The sequence below is a fragment of the Malurus melanocephalus genome, unplaced genomic scaffold (assembly GCF_030028575.1).
Source record: "Malurus melanocephalus ecotype Western Australia unplaced genomic scaffold, MMel_1.1 scaffold_147, whole genome shotgun sequence".
In the NCBI taxonomy this organism is placed as follows: Eukaryota; Metazoa; Chordata; class Aves; order Passeriformes; family Maluridae; genus Malurus; species Malurus melanocephalus.
The window spans coordinates 1,445,187-1,470,407 of record NW_026623379.1 but is presented as its reverse complement, the minus strand read 5'-3'; the positions used below and the strand labels follow the sequence as shown (position 1 = coordinate 1,470,407).

Sequence of the window (25,221 nt, the reverse complement as noted above, 5' to 3'; positions counted from 1 at the left end):
CTAAACCTTAAATTTCCCTGTAATTACAGGCAAAGGAGAGGCAACTGCTGTGCAAGAGAAGCTGAGGGCACCTGTCGTGGTTCCAGCCCAGATGAGCAGGAGGGGGTGTGCCCAAGACACAAATGTTATGTGATTCAACCTTATGTCATAGATACKGGTGGGGAAAGGGGATTCTTTCCCTCTCTTCTGAGAAGAAGGGGTTTCTTTTCCAGTCTGGAAAAGTGTGGTAGCATTGGTTTGTCCAGCATTGGTTTTCATTATCTCGGGCTTGGTGAGCATTGTGCATGTAAATGACYCTCTCTCTGTACACTTTTGCTGTCAGTATTGCTGCTGTCTCAGTGGGGAACAGAATTGTAAAATACCCTTCCTAAACCACGACAGCACCTCAGCTGTCACCTTTGTGAGCATTTCTGTCTCCTCTGGATCCAGGGAACCCAACTACTGAACACTTCCCACTCTGTTGTTCCCAGCACCTGGGCTTTTGGTACAACAACCTACAACAGAAAACAGAAGCTGAGAATATCGACTGTTCCAAATGCTGCATGCTATGTATAGGGTGTGAATTGACAAAATTTGGAGCCTGATGCCCAAATTCTATTCTCATTTTTAGTGWCTGCCTATGTACAATGCTTACAGTAAAATGAGCATAAGCACTAAATCGATTTCCTTACAACCTAAAAGGAATTCTGATCTCTATGTGAGAAATTGTCTTAGAATTAAGTCCTAATTAAACCTGTAACAATACCCTGGTAAGCCAAATTAAAATACAAGGGAAAGCATTGTCCCTGTTCTCATGAGTCTCTTTTACACCCTTCTAGGCCATGCAAAGTTCAGTAACAAACATTGYTCCCTAAGTAATAGATTGTCAAAGCTGTTGCTATCCCTTAAATCAGACTTATTGCCAAAGTAGCTCTGCTTTCAGGAAGCTSTAACAGAAGGCATTAACCTCAATYARGGCAAGCCCAGATTCTGTCTTTGCAGGCTTTCCAGGATATATGTAAACTATTGGTACTTTTCTATCCCAAAAGCTAAATCTAGCTTSAAGCCTACTTACTATTCATGTTAATTGCAGACAAGAGACCAGTCCGTAATTGCAAGAGGAAATTCAAGACCTTATAYTGCCCTTGCCATGCCTCTTTCAGCTGTTGTGTTGTGATTGTGAGGAATCCATCAAAACCCAAACTGGACAGACCCCAGTAAATTGCTTGTCCTAATCTTCACTGTAGCTATGATCTCAGCCAGCTGATCTGAAAATACCCCTTGCAGTTATGTTCCTTGCCTCATTTCTGCAATATATTCAGAGTCCAGCAATTAGCCTGGCTCAAGCCTCCATTTCTCACATTACCTTTGTCTCCAGTCCTAATTAGAGAGGTGTCTTTTCGTGATGCCTAAAAGCACATTGGCTTCTGTGCACACCAACCCTCTTTTTATCTGGGCTTTTTGAGCAGATTCCAGGAAAAACCTGCCCTCCTCGGGGGAAGGTTGTGTGTAGCCCTGTGCTATCAGCAGGGATGTGGGCAGCCTGCTGCAGTGCTCCTCCCTGCAYTGCCTTCCCTGTGCCCTGCTCTCCACAGCACTTTGCACAGCTCCAAAGGCTGCCCCACCATTTCCTGGCCTTTCACTCACAGGACAATCTGTATAAAACCCCTCASAGCACAGATGGGTGAAAAGCAAACAGATCTGGGCAATACCTGTCCTAAAAAGCATTAGTTTCACATCAGCTCCTCCCCATAACTCTTACATGGGCTTTTTGGCAGTGTGTGGCCACAGTTGCCTCACCATATTGATCTGTCTGACATGGAGTTAATTTTCCCCAGATCAGTTCTGAAAGTGCTGTGCTTTGCAGTGGCAGCTACAAAGGTGTTGGYAACACCYCGGTGTTTTGGCTGCTGCCAGGCAGCACTCCCACAGCATCAGTGCTGTCTCTCCAGCATTAACCCCTCACCAGCAGGTTGCAGGTGGGTAGGATCTTGGAATGGGACATCTCCCACACTGARCAAAGGGATATATTGCATGTGATATGATGTTTGCACAGCAATAAAAGYGAGGGGAAAGGAGGAGAAAGGAAGTGCATTAGTTATTTATGATGTTTGTTTTTGGAGCAACCACCACGTGTATGCAAGCTTTGAGGCTGGCATAAAGCGTGGAAGGAGATCCATAGAGCTGAACAGGCTGTTCAGGCTGCTCTGAGCACAGCTGGGAGTGGCCCATACTGTGACAGAATGCATTTYGACCACTTTAGCCACCTCCTAGCATATCCCAATACAATTATTCCCTTGAATCATCAGTGATGCTGCACAAAATCAGCCAAACAGCTTGCTCTSCCCTGCCAGAGTAAGAGCTGGGGCCAGTAACAGCTGGGCCCAGTAACAGCTGGGGCAATTCCATAAAAGATCAGGACCACTGGATTTAGAATTAGACATCCTCCCTCGTGACTACAGGTTTAGTCCTGGGAATGTATTCAAATTCCATTCAGACAAATTATGTATCAGAGCTTTACTTTCAATTAACACCCTAAGTAATCTGTAAGCTGTGGGAGTGTAGGGTTACAAAGATCCAGACAACTGAGCTGGATCAGTTGAAAAGGCTGTCTCCTCTGGTTTCAAGGAACATCTGGGATTGAAGCACTGGAGGAGTAGGAATGATACCTATGCCGTGCAGAAATCTCTATTTTGTGTGGGATACATGTATCAGACACCTCCCTGCAACCAGCCACTGTCCACTGCAAGAGGTGAAGACCTGGTGCATCTTCTCAGGAGASAAAGCCCAGCTACAGCCAGGAGTTCCAGAAAGAGCAGGGCTGTTCTGCTTCATGCCATATGAAATCCCAAAAATCTTTCTGTACTTCTGAGTGCTTTGGGCCAACTTTTCCAACACAACAGGATGATGGAAGGCCTGTTCCAGGCTGAGTACAGCACCAGAAGTCCAGATATGTCATTTTCCTTCAAGCTCCAAATGCATTTTAATCACACTGAAGGTATAAATCACTACGTCTAGGCAGTCATACGGCAGCTCCAAGGTCCATTCACATTAAGCATTATTAGCAAGGATAAAGTGGCTAAGAGAAGCAAATATTTTGACATTTTCTGGGTCAGTACAAGACAAACAGGTAGGAAACAAGCAGGCCTCTGAATGTGCATGCTCTCTTTTCTCTGCCCTTTGTTCTCTGCCCTTTCCTTCTGTTCCAAAGGAACAGACCTGGACTTCACCAGGACTGCTGATGACTGCTGAAGACTTCAGTCTGAGTCCCATCTAACCAGCATGCAGGAGAAACGGTATCTCCACTAAAAATCATTTTCATTTCTAGGTTAAACTTCTCAAATCTGAGACCACCAATATTGACTGCAGTAATCAACACAAAACTAGACTCAATGGAACTAGTTTTCAAGTATGTTCATCATTAAAAAGCCATTATTTAAACAGTTTACTTTGACATCCTATAGCATCCATTTAAAGGGTGTCATCCAATTAAAAAAGAAATACAGATCAGATCTGGCCTGGTAAAAACACTTGGGATTGTTCCTATGGAGTGCAACAATTTTTAGAAGGTCATGACACCGACAAATTTGCAGTAAGTTGTATACCTAACAACTCTAAAGGTGATTTGCTTTCCAGCTCTTGCTGCTGTTGTACATTTTGAAATTAAAACCAAGGAGACAGCACTATCCATATCTTAAATAGTATCTAAAACAGTTGTGATACTGGCTGGTTGTCTCTAGTGTAGGTGATGAAACAGCTTTGCTCATAAAATGGCTGCTAAGCAAATCTTTTTAAAGCATTTATTATAAAACAAAATCCACATAATCTATAGTACAAAAGCAGAGTCTGTTATCTGTACAAATATTTATACAAAATACCAGTTACTTCAAACAAGCCTTTGGTTTTGTTAACATAAAGAAACATTGCAGTTTCATGACCAGAAAATTGTTAACGTACAATGGTCTGAAGTGATGACAGCCTCAAAGAAGTTTTTTTACAATAGTATTACCAAGTCATTTGTGTGCTATAAGGCCATGCTTAGAAAAGTAATTGATAAAGACTTTCTGCAACACAAYGAAGATTTTATGTCTCTAATGAAAATTGTGGCATGCTGAAAACAGCATTGATTTAATCCCCAAACATGTAAATATCAGTTACTGGCATTTTTTAAAGGCTATGTATTTTTGACAGGTATTGGGATGTCTGTTGAAATAGATATGAATATATAAATCAAAGTTAACTTGAAAGAATGCACTTGAGAGAAACTCCAATATATTACAAATTCAAAACATGCATGCTCTAAAAAACTCCAAAATTGTAAGCTTTCAGTAAGTTCCACAACTTGTGTCTGTGTGTATTTCAGCTGAAGAGAACCCTAACAATAACACAAAGCTTTGTTAAAACCAGCTGARTACAATCTACAATTTTTTTCCCACGGTTTATACGTTRATCTGTTTAAAATACACAAGGCACTGAAGTATTGGGTTTGGTTGTCTTTTGAGGTAACGAATGCTACAAAATGATACACATATAAAGCTGTAATTATTAGGCTGTTTGCAGAATACACATTTTAATATAAATATAAAAAGATTACGTGTGGGTTATATAATAAAAATTCTTGGTACTTTGTATATTCCTGTACATTTACAATAGCAGCAATTGCAATACAAATAGGTGAGTAGGAAAGCGCTCTGGGTTACAGTTGTGTTTATGATACCCCCCAAATTTCACACAGCAATCCTCYTGCTTTCCACAGCTTTTGTTTTACCTCCACAGGCTGATGAATTCCATGTACAACTATTTACAGGCTGCAGGATCTCTGCACAAACCCAACTGGGATATCGCTCCCTTTGTCAAATGGGGCCACCCCAGAATGCTGTCACCAGAGTGGCCTCATTATTTATAGAAAGGTGCATCAGCGGGAGCACTCGCTTTTCAGGTGTTGATGGTGCTGAGTTAGTCTGTCACTGGAGCTGTCAAACTCACTTTTCTCCTCTGACAAGTCCTTCTAAGCACGTTCTCTGCATGTAWTTTGTCAATATAAACCAACCTGATTGCCACTGAGATCTTCTATCCACTGGGATTCTGTGCTGGCTGTGAGGACCCCCGGCTGCAGCAAGGACGGTGGTTCATGCTGGGAGCAGCCAGGATGTGGCAGCTTGGCACAGGTGCACTGTCAGCATGTCAGGACATGGCATTTTGAGGGATTTTATTGTGGAATGTTGAAGATGTATCAAATTGGTTTCCATTGTTCCTATCAACAGGCTTAACACTGATTTAAAACAAATGCTTCCTTTTTTTTTTTGTTTTCCTTATAGGGAGTATGATCCTATGTGAAAAAGCCCACCACATAGTTGGCCAACCTCAAAATAAACAAATGAAAGGAAAACACTCTTTACAAAATCTGAAGCGTTCTCAGGARGGAGAAGTAAAAGACCTAACAGGATTGAAAATGTCTATGCCTATTAAGTATTTCTCCTAACACACAGTAAATACCTTAAGCTGTTGAGCTAAACTTACAGCTGCTGAAAAAGGGGTTTTTATATGTAAAAATGAAGAGAAAGTACTGCAGTACTTAAGGGAACAGCAGCAGAAACAGCAGACACCTCTCAGAGTTTAGGATTCAGCCTTCAATTAATCTCTTATAGACAAGCCAAGTTTACAAGGACAACTGTACTCATAATTCATACTTGAGTCACAACACACAGAGCAACCAATGACTGTTCTGTAAACAGTGATCTTTGACTGTGGCTTGTCTAAGGCTCTGTCCAAGCATGGACATTTATAAAACATCCTTCAGCACTGCAACAGCAAATATATTACTTCTAATTCAGGGCTCTGTGCCAGGCAGTCATGCATGTTACTAATTATTGGGAACATGCTTGCCTCCTGTTTTCATTTCCTGACATTAATGGGTATCATTTGTAGTACAATTTTAAGCACAGCTACTCATTTGGACTGACTCGACATAAACACCAACAAAATGACAGAAGAGATTTGCTTCCAAAAATGCTTGAAGMCAACAGGACACACAACTTTTGTGATGTTTAACTGAGCACACTTGCAAAGTAACCCAACATGCTGGAGAGGCTCTGAGGGAGGGTGGCACAAGAGCCCTCCTCAGCAAAGGGATCTGACCCTGCAGGCAATGGAGGAACAACTTCAGCCCAGTGTGACCAGCTCTTACTTGAGTGATCCTGCTTCCAAATTCTTTTTCACTGCTGTGCACAGAGCTTCAGAATGTCAAAAGCCCCAGAATCCAAGAGGTACCACTTGGCACAMAAATGGGCAGAACATGATGAGTCCTAAATCTTGCAAATGATGTTCTAGATAGTAGATGGAAAATAGACCTAGAGTAAATGAGCCTGGAGATTTCCAGAAAGCCTGTCCTAGGTGTGTAAAACAGGTATTGAGGGAACAAACCATTCTGTTACTTTGAGAAGAATCAGAACTTCTGACAAAGTCCCTGTACCTTTGCAAACCACAGAAATGAAGGCTTAYTGCTGAAAATCAATTCCATTACTCCAAAACATTTTTTCCCCACTCATTTCTGTCTTCCTCTTTAGAATATGCTGATAATGGCAAAATCCCATTTTCAGACACAGAGCATTTTGTACTATAACACCATCCTGAAGAAATTATTTGTCATAAAGGCTAAACTTAATCTTAGCCTGAGTGCTCTCCAGTGACCTGTCCAGACAGAAGAAATCTAAGTAAGACAGCTGGGATAGTGCTCATGAAGTTCCCTCAGAYTCATCCAGAACAAATTCACTAYCTCTACTGCAAATGTAAAGGTGCAGTGGCTATTGATCAGTCTAGCTGAAGTCAAATTACACAAAACTGTTCCTTGAATTGAAAGAATCCTTGACTGCTGCAGATGTTTACTTGCCCATTTACCTCACAGCCTTACACTGATGCTACACTGGCCCTGMAGATGGGACAAAATCTACAGAAGGGAAAACTCAAGTGGCTTCTSTCATGACAGCACTGCAGGACAGGCAAGCTGCTCTCTGCTGGGACATCTGTCCTTTAAATCAACCAGATCATTTGCCCATTACTGGCAGCTCTCCAGACACCATTCCATGTTACACCCTGAGCTGTTTCAATTGCTAAAATGCAGTCACAATGGGCTTGGGAAATAGTGGTTGAAAACACTGATTCAAGTACTCACAAGCTCACACAGGTAGCTGCATCACATGTACCCCTCTGCAGTTCTTGGGTGGAACTTCTAGAATGTTTCACTCAGCYTTCTCACAGAAAACTTTTGTATTATTAAAACTATGTGTAAGCCTCACCAAAATGCAACCTTCCCCCACAACATTTCCTATTCATCCCTGAACTGACAGAATTTCTCATACGTATTCACCAATTCCCTGCAACTCTTTCTCTCATCCTTGTCAAGAAGAAAATAGCACTTATCTTCTGTATTTTAGCCTGAAAACTCACAGGATAGAAATCACTAAGAACACAGTGGGGATATTAYGTAAAGAAGTAGTTCCTGACACTCAATTTTCTTCCTGGTCTTTTCTAACACCAGCAGTGCTTGTAATCCATTTAAAGCATATAGTCTACAGCAACCAAAAACTAGTATTTATTATACAAATGTTAAGATGCTAAATTTGTATTCATTTTTTTTTTTTTGAAAAGGCTTTTAATGTCAATGATATGGAGCAGCGTGGGGCTTAGATTTTGATCACCAAACTTCAAGTGCCTCAGAGGAAGTAATTCCTCAGCAAACATCAACAGCAAGAGGCTATAAATGTTTAATTGAAATAAAAATGTACACTTAATTCATCCCCTTCAGCAAGGGCTTCCTTCCTTCTGAAACCAAGCTACAAATGAATGTGACTTAAGATACTTCAGCTCTCAGCAAAAATGCTGATTTTCTTGGACTCAATTCCAATGTTTGCAATMGGATACAAAACTTCAGATGAAGTGGTGAGGATTCTTATAGTTGTGGCTCTTAAAAAGAGATTAGTGGTTTAATGAAAAAAGATTAAGTAATTCTGCATCCAGTGTCATCACCACAGGAATACAGGAAAATTAATGTGGTATGTCTCTAAGCTAGAACTGTGACTCAAAACAATGGATGAATTCATTATAAACAGTGAATCAGTTATCAAGCAGAAAATTACATATGATAAGAAARTATTTGTAGAACAAATACTCTTTTATGCGATCAATGTAGCACATAAAATATCCCGTGGATCCATATTCCTAACCTAGTAATAGAAACATTATCACATGAGAATTGTTTTCTCACCAAACCATGAGTTCAGAGATCCGCTAAGCCACTCCAAGAATAACAAGCTATGACCTTGCCCATCACAGCCTACTACAAAATTGCTGACGTTGAAAGGGGATGAGGAAAGGACACATTCTTTAACTCCATTTCTGTATTTTTCTCTATGAAAAATCATCTYTTTTGTGCTTAATTTCTCAAGTAAAATTTTAGACATGAAGGTAGTAAAAGGTACTTGAGGAGTTTTAGTAATGACCAGTAACAGCACAAATCCTGCCCTTGAACTACACAGACAGGAAGAACAGATCTGGACTAATAAATCTGCAAACACAAACTGGATCAGAACACTGCAGTCCCAGCCCTTCCACCACAACAAAGATCTCTCTCTCCTGGAATTGTAGGGCTCCTCTGATGTGCATGCTCTCAAATAACTTGCTAAAAAGACCCAAAGTCAAGTACAATTTCAGTTCAAACAAGAAAAATGTTTTCATTGTTGCCATCAATATTAAAGCTGCTGAAGGCTCAACACATCTGTTATCGAGCAGCTGCAGAAACAGGTGCAAGTTTGCATATTCACAACTTCCCTCAGATGTCCCAAGCAGGCACTCACATTATCATCACCAGCACTGAATTTATAAAGCCCTATACAACACCCAATCCTTTTTGCTACAGAGAAAGATCAATTAAAGCAAAAATTTATCATCTGAATTYGAAAGGGACTGATTCTGGCTCCCCCAGTCCCTAAAGGTTTTTTGGTAGGAGCTGGGAACATGAGCACTCTGCTGATCTTGAAGTCCTGAGGTTGTAGTAGTTTGTATGAGAGATAATATTTTTTATATCAATATGACTAGAAAAAAGTATTTGTTTTTCCTCCCTCCTCTGTTCTTTTTTCTATATTTCTAAATCTGAATTAGGCTGCACATTTTTATGAGCTATGACTAAATGGATTTTTGATTTTAGCTATGCAGATACCAATTTTTTACAAACACATTAAAATCCAAACAACTTTCCTCATTTGAATAAAAGTGACCATTTCATTCCACTTTGGAAAATGAGTAAGTGATGACACAATTCTCTGACCAAGTCAACATGGGTGAACACCTCAGAAACCTGACACAGTGATTACAGGACTTTTGAGAAAAAGAAAACCACCACTGTGTTTTGAGAAGCAGCTGACTATTACAGCTTCTTCCCAGACAGTAACCAAAGCTTCACAAGGAAGGGTGGAGAAGCTTGGCTTCATCACTATTAAAATGGTGAGTCTGACCAAATCTGTAGTTTGTTGGGCATTTCTCTTTGCTTAAACACCACTTTAAACTTGACCCTTGCTCTCATCCACAGGTCAGTACAACTGGTTCTGCTACCATTCACTCAGTCAAGTGGGAAATTGGTTGGAACTAGACCAAGTTTTTTAGGACTGGTGATYTTACTTAGTCTGAATCAGTTACAGAACTGGCCACAAGCAGAGTGGCACTGACATGAGGTAGGACATGATGGCTGTGGGGTTAGTTACAGTGGAAGGTTTGGCCAAAAGAAGTGTCCTTTCAGTTCAGTGCTGGGCAGATGGAGAGAGAGGTTTGAAACTCAGGACTTGGCACTCAAGTTCTGCTGGTRAGCATTCAGCTCCTGCAAACTGGAGCATCTAAGGGTTGTGATCCTCATGTTTTCTTCCAGTGGTGGTGAAGGGATGATACTGACAATCTTATTTAAATACATTTTTCATCTCTAGGAATAAGCCTGCATCATTCTTCAGATGAGTCTCCTTCCCACAAGCCACTTAGTTTTCTTGTCTCACATTAATAAAAAGAACTACATACACTTTGCATGTGAAAAGGTGACTTAAAAATGCAGAAAGTTTCAACATTCTCTCCCCAAATCCTGTGGAGACTGARTCAATCACATGACTTCAAATAGGCAAATATGGCACAAAAGAATGGAAATTAAGTTAAAAAAATCAATTTTATAAATATTCTTCCTCTGTACAATTTTTCACAGCCCCACCCCTCCCACCCATTTTTATTCACATTTAGTTTTGTTTAATTCCCACCCAGATTTATTTTTAAATCATAAAATATATATTTTAAATCTGTTCATATTTTAAAATATTTACAGGAAAAGTTCCTTCTGTTGAGGTCATGAAGAGTCTGTACAAGGAGAGGGTGGAGGGGGGTAGAGGTGAAAATAGCTTCGTTCCGTGGCAGGAGACGGAGGGCAACTTTCTTCTGCCGACATGTACTGACTGCGAGGTGTGGGTGGAGGGGGATAAGGGTCTGAGTCTGAATTTAAATCTATATAGTATTTGTTGGCCTTCCATCGACTCGTGGTATAGTCACTGTCACAGACATCTGTGCTGCATGGGGTCGTGGGTGGAGCTATCCCTCGTATTAGGTATGGCCTGCACAAAAACAATAAAAAAAAAAAAAAAGTATATGCATTAGTCGCAATCTGGGGGAAAAGAAAGAAAAAAGAAAGAGATTGAACAGTTCTGTGTGTTCAGTCAAGATGCAAGCTCATTAATACTATGTGAGACTAAATTCACGCTCTCAGAGAAATCCAACAAGTACCTGAACTGTGCTAAATCTGAATGGCACAACTATCCTCAGCCAGCAGCACATTCTTCTGGCCCCTAACCTACCAGAGGAGACCACCATGAGCATTTAGCCCGGCCACTAACAAATAAATGGACTCATTAAAGAATTTTAAGGTAAGYTTGAAGAAATGAACAGAAAACACCAACCTCTTCTATACAGGATGCTCAGGGACTGTTACATAGCAATATAATGTACATAATTTCAGTGGTCATGGATTRAGAGAGGAAAAGGTTTTTTAAATGAAATAAAGTAACAAAACTAAAGGCAGATAAATAGCAGATTTAGCAAATATTTTTATCTGAACTGTACCTGTAAGATCTTGTGTTTGAAGGAATGTTAGAGGAATAAAACATCTCTGCATTGTATAAGGAGCGATCGGTAGCTGGGGAAGGAGGTGGGTTCAAAATCTAGGAACAATTGGAAAAAGAAGTATGAAATTTTGGGTTAATTATACAACTTTACTTAGTTTGAAAATATTATTTATGTCTTCACCCTGTCATCCATCCTTATTCTAGTTTCCTCTCTTGGCTGCTTGGATACATTAATGCATTTTTAAAGATCACAGATGTTCATTACAAGACTTCACTCTGGAATTAGGTACAGTGCAGGCCTTCAAAGTTCCCAGTACAGGGAATTATCTTCCTTACCACATCTGTTATTATGTTGGAAGGCTGGAGTAAAGCTGGAAGTGAGATCCATTTTGGCCAAATCAGAGTGCACCTCCTTGGACATAAGRACTGATAGCATCCTCAGCAGATGCTAATGGGAAATAAAATATGTTCCACTCCCAAACCCTAAACACATCCCCAGCCAASAGCAGGGTCAGGAAGCCAAGTTCCTTTACTATAACTAATACAATGCTATCCTTCCCTGAACGCTTCATTTTTACTTTTGTTCTGTAAACATATCATTTTGGCACAGTTCACAATGCAAAAAGCCTAAGAGCTAAAAAAATATTTAGCCTGCCTGTGTGTGCATATAGACAGCAYACACACATATGGCTTAGCTATTAGTGCATACACACAGCTGCTGGTAGCCTTCACACAAGGAAAAAAGTTTAGTATGCTTCAAAATTATTTAGGATTCTTCCCCTAGCARGAAGCAGAACCCCTGACACAGCCAGAAGGACATTGGCCTAAACCCAAGCAGAGCATTACATCTCCTCCAGTGTGGAAAATTACACCACTGCTGTTGATTGAGACTTGCTACTGATGTGAGCATCTTGTATGCTGCCTACCCTGGGCATTCAGCCAACTCATGGCCTGCCCCATGACCATCCTTCCTGTGTCTGCTCTTCTCCCACTGTAACCCTAAAATCACTGGAGCAAAGATCATTGTTTGGGTCTTCACTGTGCAGTGTCCAGCAAAGTGATTCCTGGCTGAGCTCATAGTTACTAACACTCACAAACCCTGCACCCCAACTCACATGAAGGAAGGCAAGCTTGAGTAACCCCCTTTGCCAGCWGTGGGGAATGAGGAGTAACTGCCCAGAGAAGGTATTTTAGAAATCATCCTCCTTGGATGAGCACTGCATACCACTTGTGGATTCACTCCTACTGATCCCTGAGCTGCATCAAAACCACTTCATGTTGAGATGAAATACACAGTGTCCACCAGTGGCCAGGTTCTCAGGTTTATAAACTGGCACAACTCAATTGACACACATTCTTTATCAGTCTCTACTCACTGGAGCATCTCTCAGTACCACTGAGTTGTGTTAAACAAACMAAAAAAAGCCAAGACTACTAAGATGCTCAGATCTGTTCCTTTGATTATTAACRTAAAGCTGGGTAATTAGCTACCAGGCAGAACTCAMCAAAAYATTTGGATTAAGCAACAAACTTAATGTAACAAAGCCCTTGCAACAGCTTTCTTCTAAGAACACAACATGCCTTTCATGAAGGAAAGTCTGGTATCATCCCTGCAGACCCCGGTTGACATAGCAAAGTGTGGAAGAATTCCCAGCAATAGTCAGATTAGCTCAGGCCAGAAGTCAAACAGAAGAGTTGATCTTTTGGCCAACACAGATCCCATAGAATCACAGAGGCAGATCAGCTCTTGGGCTTCTTTTCTCTTTCAAGCTTTATTTAAGTAAGTGTTTTTTCTGTTCATCCTTTTTAGTGTGGCACTGACACATCAATCAGGTCTAGCATGAAATTGTTCAGCACATTACAGAGACACTGGTGAGGCATGAGACAAGCTAAATCAGGAGGGCTGTTGAACTCCAAACATCTGCTTCTTGATGGCCTCACAGAGAAGGCAACGCAAGAAGTAAGAACCCAATTCTATTTTACCAACAGATAACCTCTCAAGTCTCTCTTTTCCAATTTTGTCCTCCTTAAAGGGAGAGAATGCGCCTTTGTATCAAACAAAATGCCCACATATAGCATAACAGCTTACATGTAAACACAAACACATGCATACCCATACCATCAGGAGCATGTGGGCTCCTGATTCAATGACAGAAAAATCCCCTCCACAGCTGGCCATCAACCCTGGCAGCTTGTTGTGTGTACCTAAGAGCCACTGGCTGTACTGCTCAGAAGCAATGGAAAAAAACTGTCATGATAAAATAAGCTGGTGAACAGAAACCTTTGCGTGTCTCCCCTACATGTTCAGAGAGAACCATTTCCAYTCAGACTGTACATCTTGGAATTTGTGAAACTGTGATATGGGGACTACAATCCTGTCACATCCAATGCCTAAAACTCAGAAATAGAGCCAAATTATAGCTGAAAAAATGCAAGCAAAGCAACCTCTGCCTCACCCTGCTGTACCAGTGTTTCCCCCAGTGCATGTACTTAGTTTTCTGAATCAACAATCGACACTTTATCTAAACAGCAAGTCAAGCTTATTTCATACACACTTGCATTCCAGTCCTGTTGCGTTTTGTTTGCTTTACTATGGCATGTGTGCCTGCAGCATTATGCAGTGCAAAATGTCATCAGGCCACTGCCATCAGAGTTTACAAAGAACAAAGGAGGTGGCATCTCCAAGGGGAGAACAGAAGTATCCAGGAACAAACCAGCTGAGTACCACTCTGGTAACAAAACATTTTGGACATCACAAAACACTGTATAATCCTGATGGATGACAACAAAGCCCTTTAGTGAAGTTCAGGGAGTGTCAATATAGGTCTGAATAACATGAACAGTAACACCCAAGAGTTGTGAACAGTTATTAACATCTACTTAAGTATGCACAAAGTTTCACCTTTCTCTTTTTCAGAAGCGAGAGACACCTAACTCAAAGGGGTATTTTCAAGACATACCTGTGGGTAGAAAGTGGCTTTAGTGCTGGATGAGCTACTTGAAGAGGCTCCAGTAACATGGTTCCTATCGTACAATGGGGCACCACTGCTTCCTCCCATGAGACTCATGGAGCTAATCATGGACTTTCCACAAGAGATGCCTGCATTGGGACAGAGAGGAAAACAAGGATAGRAAACACACAATGTTATCTTTCAATGCAAAACAGAAACCAAATCCACAGCTTTGCAAACCCACACAACATTAATGGCTGTCACTCTCTGGGGAGAGTGCTTTATGTGAAAACTTCAGGATTACAAGGAACAACACTTTTTGTAAAGAAAACACCCCACCCTCAGACCACCTAGTGTCTCACTGCAGCACTGAATTCCTCACAACACTCTGAGAAAGGAATCTTCACAACAGCTGATCCCAACTTTTCACCCAAATTAACTAAGAAATTCTCTAATTAAATAAACTTAGGCATTTGCAAAAAAGCATTATACAGCACCCAAGAAAAACAAGCTAGATATCTCCAAGGTTTTAATTTCCAACCCAAGAAATTCAATTGCAAGTACATGACAACTGCAAACCCCAGTTATTTTTACTGAAAATAATCATAGCTAAAATTGAAAATCAGRAGAGACAAAAGGAAGGAAACCTGAGTTACAGGAAAAGGGAAGACAACACTCTCCAATCTGTTTTACTCCAATGTACTCTTAACTCAGACTATTTATTTTCAGCTTCTTCCTGTCAAGACTGCTCAGTGCTAATGTGAGAATTTAGTGGGCAATTTTCAGCATTTTTTTCCCAAATGCAAGAAATATTTATTACAAACAGAGTACTATTTGCAATCGTCTTTCATGACTATATATCCTTCTTGGAAATACCATGGTATTAGAAACCTATTCTTTTATTTCGAATTAACATAAATATTAATACTTTCAGCTGTTGTAACTTGTCATAACAATATGGATTAGAAAAAGCTAACAAATATGTGTAAGAATTAGAATGACAGCTTGGTCTAGCACCTAGAGAAGCACAGATGAGAACCACTGATACCTGCTTTAATTAAAAAAGCTTTAGTGTGAAGTCCAATTTAAAACATCCCTGTGAAGATTTCACCTGCAATTATTTCATCCTCTAATTTTATTTCCTACCACAAAAGCCTCTTGATAACCATAGTAACAAGATTTAAGCAGGAAAAGCTGATCACAGCCATTATAGAGAAAGAAATGCTAATAGATTTTACATATCTGATTCMAATGACAGATTTATACCAAAACCACTGAGCAGATCAACAACATCTTATTTCTGCTCTTTGAAAACTCCACATCCAGCACTCTAAATGTGTAAAACTTGAAATCCAGACAATGTGATGGTACTGATTASATGCAAGGTCCTTAGCATCCTTACCAGTAAAAGTGCCATGTTGAGAACTTCCTGGAGCAATAAAATTAAGAGGGACATGAGGGGTACCACTGACATACTCGTGTGGAAAGGGACTGTTGGGCCCGGCGTAGCGCTGACACACCACGCGCTGGCAAACRAAGTACATCCCTCCCATGACAAAAAGGGACAGTATTATCCCAATGACAGGACCAATGGCACTGCTGTGGGGCTGGGACTCATCTGAGGCTGGCTTCGATTTTTCTGGAAAAGAGAGAAGAAAATTAAACATTATCATCAGCATCTGCRTCATACTCAGGCATCTGGAACTCCAGATATTCTGATTCAATGCACAGGACCTGGTCCTTCCTCTTCCCCTCCACAAAGCAATATGAGCAAAGTACTCTGCTTTTTGCCTAGCAATTTATCTTGTAGCARGATTACTTATCACCTTGACAGAACAACAGTCTAGGAAGTTTCATATTCTTCCCCACACTGCAAAGTCTATGGGTCAAAGACAGAGCATACTTAAAATATTAAGTCCTTAATCAAGAGAAGAATCTGCTCTCTCAAAAACCACTTGGGCTYGCAATAATATGAAAAATCAAGAGAATTTACCAGTAGGGAAGCTACCATACATACTATGCAGTGGATGTCTTCTTAGCTTCACAGGTCTTAAAATAGAATACTTTTCCCTCCTAAAATATGGTTTGTTTTCAAAAAAACTCACCTTACAAATTGGAAGGAAAACACAATCCAGAGTATCTCAAATACTTTCTACTTGTTATTTTCCTCACATCTCCCCCTGATTATGCGTAACACATTCAAAATTCTTGCCAGATAAAGCTGACTGTTTTTCACATATRTAATGTTCTTCAGGGAAAGCCATTTTTTCCACGTGATCCACACGTTTATAATTTTCTTCTTTAACATGCACAAATAGATACATTCAAAAGGTGAAAAAAATGAAAATAAACTTGTCTGAATTTTACATGCTCTGTTTTAGCTATAGACCACTTCCTCCTTAATTAAGTTACATGAAGTGAAAGGGCTGATAAAAGATTCAGGCCTTCACTCCATAATATTTTTCTCCAGTGGTTCTGGTTTCCATTTCAGTGAAAGGGAATGAAAACCAACTGCAATTTGAGAAGGAAGATAAGGGAAATACAAAGCTCTAGCAATATACTCTTAACAGCTCAGCATCAAGAACACGTTTCTGTCTTAAAGTCTTTATAGATTTTTTCACACTTATAGTGAATGACAACTTTTATGTCAGCTAAGGTCGTAGCTTTCAAACAGATTAATTCAGCTATGATACCAGAAAAGAAGCAAAGCAAAAATTAAAACATGCTCCCAAATTAGCTATTTTGAAAAACACAATTCTCATTTTGGTTAAACCTAGCTTCTTCTGAATGCAAGATCGTTATCTAGAAGGTAGCAATCATTTTTATTCCCTACTTGAGCTCTTTCCCTCAGTCAAGTGGGAAACCACAGAATGCTCTGCTCCAGAAAGAGACTCCAGAGGAGACAATCCTGTCTACATAAAGACACATATATATCAGTTAAGACCTAATTGCAGGACTGGACCCAAAATGCAAACAGGAAACAGCTGCATTAACTTGGCAGCACGAAAGTTTGCCAAGTGCACAAAGAAACTGAAAAAAAATAAAAAGGAAGAAGCAGCCTTRTATTATCCAGAGATTTGGGGGAACTTGATGAAAATTGAGAGATAAATGGAAGATGTGGGGGAAGCATGCTCGGTCTGAAATTTCCAACAGTTTCTGTCTCCATTCTTTTAGCCTTGTTTTTTCTATTCACAACTAGGGCTCCTTTCACCATTCTAACTCAYGAATATACTTTTCCTTGCAGTATCCACCATGAAGATGAAGGAAGGAGCAATGTCACCCTGGACCAAACCTGGTGAATTCCCCTCTCATCCCAACAGCGACACAGCTTCTGACAACCGGCGCTTCAAAACCTGACAAGATCTAAGATATTAAGAACTGCACAATCCGCTACGGTTGGTCCTATGGGCAATAAAAGTGTACCATTCTTCTACACAAACCCAGGGTAAGGTATTTGTTCAGAATGAACTACAGACAGACCACCACATTTATTTGCTTTTATTCTAAAATGCTGCTGTTCCAACTATTTTGCTAAACCACTTGTGTAATTCTAAATAGTCCATCTATCTGCCCCATTGCCTGAAAACTTCATGCTCCAGTCACCCAATGGTGCAAAAAGACAGAAATTGCAAGAAGTGCAAAAGTGAGTGAACTTTACTGTCCACTTTGGACTGCAAAGTAACAAACTCTCCAAGGACTAACACAACAGCTGCCATCAGTGTGTCTGTTATACTTGCACATGCCTAATGCCATGAGAATTCAAAGTTACATTTTTCCCACAAAAATCAACATCTCTCTTTATATTCTTTTTGCACCTGCACTTTAAGAGACCAGTTTGTGGTCTCTTGTGGACTCTTGCTCATTGTACGTTAGCTCCTCCACATAATTAGCCTCCAGCTTGRGCCTGTTATTGCAGTGGATAGGGCTGTGCATTTTTAAAAGCCACTCCAGGCTTAGCAGCAGCTCTGCAAGTTCCAAGGCACTGACCACAGTCCAATCAGGTTTCCCTAAGAATAGTTCTGAAGTCCCTTCTGAAACATTCTCCCCTGAAAGAGTATTACTCTGCAAAGCCCAGGGGTGTAGGACATGCCCAAACACAGCAGCTGAATCTCAAGAAAAGACATCTCACCGCACATAAGCTCGTCAGAACCGTCAATGCAATCGGGAAAGGAGTCGCACTGCTGCTTCAGGAGGATGCACTGGCTGCTCGCACATCGGAACTGGTTGGGCAGACAAATTGCTGCACAGAAAGAAGGAGAGGAAAGATCATGTACTGACAGCATGGGAGCATTTGAGCCTCTTAAAAAACTAAACTCACTAAAAGTGAGCTTCACATTATAATCAGGTAGGTACCAGAACACCTGGATTGCTGCTGTGGGTAAATGGCAAGCCTGCATATCTCTACTTCCTTCTTGTTATACATCCTACTCAACAGAGCCAAAATAAAATTCTGGTCACAGTAATTCCCCATCCTTTGTCAAATCAGTCCTGCTAGGGCAAAACTGAGATYAAATCAGCAAGAATCTATCAGCAATAACTAACAAAGTGTGACTGATCACCTGACGTTAACAAAATCTAGTAACTTGGAATATTATAGAACCTTATGTAGTCCATACWTATTTTATGTATGCATAATAGATGTATTATGTATAATATATCCTTGCTAAATAACTGCTGAATTTCGTATCTATATTCAGGAACTTCCATCTCAGTAAAAAAGCTACACAATTTCAAGAACAGTTAGAATCCCTAAGGGATGTTTATGTTAGAACAATRAGTTTAGGAAAACTGATCTTACTATCACAATCTGCTTCATCAGATTTATCTTGACAGTCAATTTCTCCATTACACCGCAAGTGTGCATCAATGCACTGTCCCTTCTCACACTGGAACTGGGATGCAGAGCATATGGGACAGCTATCTTCATCACTCTGGTCATCACACTCAGGAAATCCATCACACCGCCACGCCATGGGGATACAGTCAATCTCCCCAGTTGCACAGGTAAATTGGTCTGGGGAACACGTTGGAGGCTCTGGAGAAAGAGAAAACAAATGGCATTTGTATACACAAATTTTKTATGTATACRCACCATTTTCCATGTTACCAATGAAAGAAACAGACAATGTGTAAGTCCATTCAGCTGTTATCAGTAGCAATTAGTTATGGTTGAAATGCGGGGGCCATCCCAAAACACCCCTGCAGCAATCACACACATTTCCACTGATKTGAAAAGCTGCTGGGTCAAAACCCTGTGATGTAATTAAATCATTTAGCAGAGGCAGTCACAGTCCCCAGGAGTCACATCTCCGCAGTAATGCTCTGAGCAGATGCGTTACCACTTGTATGAACAGAGCAGCACATCACACCCTGCCTACAACAACAGTGCCATCAGGCTCAAAGTGTGCTCTGGCACTGGAGGGTAACACTCCTCTGGAAATCTCTGGGCTTTTGCTAGGATTCAGGCTCAGAAATGGACCCCACAAAGATCCCAACATAAGGAAAAAGTTTCTTAGCTGTAACCAGTGGCAAGACTTTGTATGAGTATTTTTTTCTCCTGAGGGTGGTATTAAAAATTCCAGACTTAAAAAAATTGCATGCAAACAGTTTTTAAAGTGCTGGTGTCCTTTCTTCATTAAGGAGAAAAGTTCAAGAATGAGACAAAAGTATAAYCAAGAGCTTGAAAAACAAAATGCGMACAAAAATCCAAATGTGCTTGGATTTTGAAAAAAATTAAGATTCTCATTTATGATTATTCAGAGGAGCAATATGAGAATCACAAATGTAGCCAGTGACCTGACAGCTGTAGGTAATATAAAGATGCCACACACACACATTAAGATAATTCTTGAATTRAATTTTGATACAAGTGTGCTGTTTGGATAATTCAGCAGGCAGCTTACTACTCCTGCATTTAAAGGCACATTTAATATTGCACTATGGTTGCACTTGGCAGGCAAAACCTTGCATTAAAAAAACTTGACAAAAGCATTCACAAGGGTACATGGACAAATGCTCTGCAGCCAAAAAGCCACAAAGCTATTTTGAAACACTGGGTAGTGGCTGTTACTAGGGCAGACAAGATAGGTTTAAAAGTTGCTGCAGGCTTAGTGAAAGATTAGAATAAGAAAATCAGACACCAAAATGGAGGCCCCTGAATTTTTAGATTTACAGCTGAAGACCCAAAGGATTGGAATGTGAGACTCCCTCGCTGCCCAYGTTGTGCAACAACACTACAGCAAAAAGTATAATTAGATTGATCCACCCTGCCCCACCATGTAACCACCACTACTCTAAAGCCACATAACGTGTTGTGGTCATGGGAAAGAAAACAGTTTATCATGGAAATGACTGTCCCATGGGAGTTCAGAGTTCAGCCAGAAAATGAAATCCACAGCAAAGTAAATACATGAAAAGAAGTCAAGAGGGCCAAGGCAGCCAAACAACTTAAGATATAATGCCTCCCAAAGACAAACAATATTTTGTTTTGAATCCCCTCTGCAAGTGTAATGTTAAGAGTTTCCAAAAATCCTGGGATGGTAAAAGAGAAGGCTAAAGGAAAAGTCTACTATGTRGAAAGAGGGGAGTTACCTTAATTAAAAAGAATGGCAATGGAGCCTATGTTTGATAAGTACAGCATTTCCATTACRAGGCCAAATAAATTTCAAACACTGGAACATCATACTGTGGGAAACATTTGTACAATATCTGCTGCTAGGTCAGCACAGGTTAATGCAACATCAGCTTGTAAACACTTGTTTAAAGCACAAACCTGTCACATCATACAATTACAAAAATCTCAGCAGAAGATTCAAGTATTTTAAGGTCAACTTTAAGGTCAAAGAAGAATATTCCTCTCAGAATGAGAAGTCGCGTGTCCAAAACCTCAAGGAGAACACAGCTGGTAGAACTACCACAGATCATTTTAACACATGATGCAGCACAACATGTACAGAAGAACTGTGTGTAAATCCTAATTTTGGACTGGAATGCAACCTCAGCCCCCATGTTTTTGATATAAATTGATTAGCAGTACTCTTAAGCATAACTCACCTCCACATGTTAAGAGATTCTGTAGAAGCACAAGGTGCTCAGGGCATGAACATCTTGGAGTTCCATCCCCTTTGGCAATGCAGATGTGTGAGCACCCACCATTGTCACGGGAGCATGGATGCACAGCTGGTGAAACACACAGAAAGGAATATTAAAGGAATATTACATAGCATAAAAATAAACTTTAACTACTTCTCTCTAGGGCAAAATCAAAAACTACTTACAAACCACTGCATTTGAGTAACCGAGATTTCACTATGAATTATTAGGAAGATAAATGAGGAATTTTTCAGTTCAAAGCTAAAAAGCTGATTTATTACTTCATAAGGACTACATTTCTGCCAGTCACAGTGGCAGAGCAACCTGACTGACTTGAAGATGTACCTGCCCATTGCAGGGGGCTGGAACTAGATGACCTTTAAAAGGACTCTTCCAACCCAAACCATTCAATAATTCCATCATATGGAGACCCTTAAAGGACTTCTAAAAAGAATTTGGGAGCTGAGGGGAAGAGAAATGAAATGCAGATTTGAGAAGGCTGCATTTACACCATACCTAGACACTCCACCTGCATTTCTAGGGTAGGCATCAAGAATTAATATATRTCACTCCTGAATGTCAACCTGCAAAACCCTCAGGAATTCTCCTTTGAAGAGCTCTTAATATCTAGTGCCTCAACTTCCCTGTTCCTCACAAAACTGCAATATAAGCATACATTTTTTCATTTGTTTTTTTAAAAATAGAAAGCTACATGTTTGTGTTCTCAGTTACACAGAAGCATCTGAGAGCTCCTAATAAAATGATWTTTAATGAACATTATGTGGATAAGAAACAGGCCCAGGGAAGGGAGGTCATTGTCATATGACCCCAGCTCAACAGAGTCAGAAGAGACCCAGTCYCTTGCCTGTTTATTCAGGCTGACAGCTGAGCATCTGCTGCAGCAACCTGGGGGCTACAGCCTGTGTTATCTGTGATTCTGCTAAATAGTGCATTCTTTACTACTGCTAAGGACCAAGAATTTCCATGGGGAAGAAATGGTATAGATATAATAATTTCTGTACCAAAGTTGTTTTCCATCTGTTCAGGCTTCTCAGTAACCTGTTTTCTACCTTGAATTTATTAATTTAATACACTGTTTGAGGCATGAGTTGTTCACAGAAGTGCATGCCTATATACCTTAATGTGCACATGTATATTTACTCCCCTGTTGTAACAGAAATCACCTATGTAGAAAAATTTTCAGCTGCAAAAGAAGATTCCTTTCAGTGTGACTTAAAAGAAAGAGTACTCTTGCCATAAAAAAAACCACACAAAACCCCAAAATTCCCATTTAAAAAAAACACATGGGGTAAAAGCAAACCTTTTTTAACATGTTGAGAATTAAAGAAGAAAGTTTTTTTGCTTCATTCAGTATTACCTTTGAAATAGACCAAAATATATGAGAAACAGCACAGAAGAAGAATAGCTGGATATTGTGGAAGAAAAAAGGAACTTCTGGGTCATGATTAGTACATAGACTCTACTGCAGTTTAAATGCTCACACTACATTATTTGTAACATGCATAAGTTCAAAAATACTTTTAGTCATCACAGACACTAATAAATGTGACAGAGAGTGCTTGTTGTGAAGTGGAACAATTTCTTCTCAAATTACAGCATTATACACAAAAGTACCCTCCATATATAAGACAACTCATCACAGGCAACAAAGAGACCTCCGTTTCCCATATTTTGTTTGTGATTTTTTATTCTCTTTTATAATCCTGTTAAGCAGGAGGAACTCTAGGTTGTCACTTTGAGAAGTGACAACTTTAAGAGGTTTCTGCACTCTCTGCCTAACCACAGTAATTTGGGCCACCAGTCCAAAAAAATAAGATCCTGTACACGTGATCCCTTTTAGATGTGAGCACCTAAAATGCTCCACCTCTGTTGGGAGAGAAATCCCACTCATTGCAGGAGCTTCCTCCTCACTTGTCCCCCTCACTGCAGGCTCAAACCAGTCAGAGTTYACACAGGAGTCTGATTTCCCTGCAGAAAAGGTAAGTACAATCCTTTTGGCTCTTTTTAAGAGGTTTTCCAAGACTTATTACTTGACTGTACTTAGAAAATTACCAACCATAAGTAGCTTTTTGACTGAATTCAGTGTCATGTGAGCTTGTACAAAGCAGTAACTCAGTGCCATGATGTCACACATTCTAGCTGTGCAGCAGCAGTCCCCTGGATAAGAACAAGGAATTTGTTTCTCCGCTCCTGGGATCCCAACTGGAAGCCCATGGGCAACATTATTACAATATTCATCTGGAKGAGGACTTTGAGATACAATGACCAAGAGTGAGATACATCAGAYATTGAAATAAACTCACAGAATTCTTCCATATCAAGCTCTTCCACAGCATGAATGCCTGTTAGGTGAGCAATCCGGCCTTGAATTCTCGTCCTTTTGTACCCATTCACTTTCTCCACTCTCTCAATCATCTGCTGCTGACGATCAATCCAATACAAGTGATTCCCCAGCACGGTAAGTCCCATGGGCTGAAGAATGTTGGAGTCCTCCAGGGTCACACGGTTGGCACCTGAGACCAACAAAAACAAAGACTAGTTGTGCACCAGTTGACTTCCAAGTTATTCCTTAGAACAGAAATCACTTTAGAAAATCCTAAACACCACGTAAAACCAAACCAAACCTTGGAGAGTGAGCTCCAAGGTCATTGGCTTCATCTGTCTGTGCAGCCCAAGAGAGTCCYAGCTCATCCCTGCACACCCTGGCTGGTGGCTGCCATGCTCAGCCTCACACTGACATCTCTGCTGTGTGCAGCTCTGATTGCTCCCAAAAGTGGATACAGACTCAGTTCTCAGGCCAAAAGTTTCACAATGCACTCACACATGGAGCAGTATGTTTTTTCTGGAAKCTATAAGCAAGAGTGAAACACAACTGACTTAGTTCCACTGCTGTTACTCAAATAAAACAGTTCATCAGGCAAAGCAAGAGGCAAGTGCCAAACTTTGTCAYAGCCTTTGTGATAATCACAGATCAAAATAGAAAAGCTCTTAAAAAAACCCCTATTTTTTAAATGTAGAAACTCACCAGGAAACCCAAACTGTAAGTGATTCAACATGCTCCCTAAATAGGAACACTATCAAATGCTCAGGCTCTCTGCTTTATAAAATGTGTAAAAATATGCTCTTAGCCAGTAAGTAAAAAMCAGGTCAAATAAAAATGCATTTATTATTCATTTTCACTTTAATTGCTTGCAGTCTTCTACTGCATACTGCCCTACACTTAGTGACATTTAATTGTTGCTTTTATTACGCTTTTCTAGGGTGAACAAGGCATTCCAAATTATTCCATTAATTCACAGAAACCATTCTGAACCTGTGTACGCCCATGTAACTGGATATATTTGATTTAAAACATGAAAGTTTAAAACAAAGTCATAACTTGGTGCTGCTTTTGCTCTCATAATTAATTTTGCAACTAAGACCTTATGTCGGCTTGTATTTAAAAAATGTAATTTTTTAATATCTACACAAAATGAGGTTACAGAATCTACATAATAAAAATGCCATGAGAACTGCATTCAACWAATTGGCTGCATAAATCATCTAAATCTCAGCGAAGCATGAGAACCCAACTTCAACCTTCAATAGGTTCCATTAGTTTGGCACACGGACCTGTTAGAACAGCTCCAGAGGAGGATTGCAAAGATGACCAGGGAGCACCTCTCCTATGAGAAAAGGCTGAAAGAGCTGGGGCTGTTCAGCCTGGAGAAGGCTCCAGGGAGACCYTAAAGGAAACTTTGACAATACTTGAAGGGAGCTGACCAAAAAGAGGGAGAGCGACTTTTTACATGGGCAGATTGTCAGAGCACAAGGGGGAATCGTTTCAAACTAAAGGAGTTTAAACCAAACTTTTGGTCTAAGTCCAACTGAAAAATTCCAGAATCTTGTACAGAAAACTGTTAGATGGGTTTATAATTCTGTCAGCTCTCTCTGAAAGTGAAGCACTGGACATCTGAGGTTATTCCCTGATTTAGCAGGATGCTGTTAATTAGGGTGCAGCACAAACTTCAGAAACCTCCRTAACTATGTTACGT

At 40.2% G+C, this 25,221-nt stretch overlaps 1 protein-coding gene across 2 annotated transcripts in view; it reads right to left on the bottom strand.

Moving 5' to 3' along the window:
- Window positions 1-10,161: 10,161 nt before the first annotated feature.
- LRP5 (LDL receptor related protein 5) overlaps window positions 10,162-25,221 on the bottom strand; it is a 116,152-nt gene continuing 101,092 nt past the window's right edge. For both annotated transcript variants that reach the window (XM_057371495.1, XM_057371496.1), the window contains 8 exons: window positions 23,491-23,700; window positions 21,128-21,253; window positions 18,873-19,109; window positions 18,204-18,314; window positions 15,477-15,713; window positions 14,084-14,223; window positions 11,122-11,219; window positions 10,162-10,616 (listed from right to left, as the gene is read on the bottom strand). In XM_057371495.1, coding sequence (XP_057227478.1) covers window positions 10,355-10,616; window positions 11,122-11,219; window positions 14,084-14,223; window positions 15,477-15,713; window positions 18,204-18,314; window positions 18,873-19,109; window positions 21,128-21,253; window positions 23,491-23,700 — 1,421 coding nt within the window. In that variant the 3' untranslated portion in view covers window positions 10,162-10,354. The remainder of the gene's footprint in view (window positions 10,617-11,121; window positions 11,220-14,083; window positions 14,224-15,476; window positions 15,714-18,203; window positions 18,315-18,872; window positions 19,110-21,127; window positions 21,254-23,490; window positions 23,701-25,221) is intronic.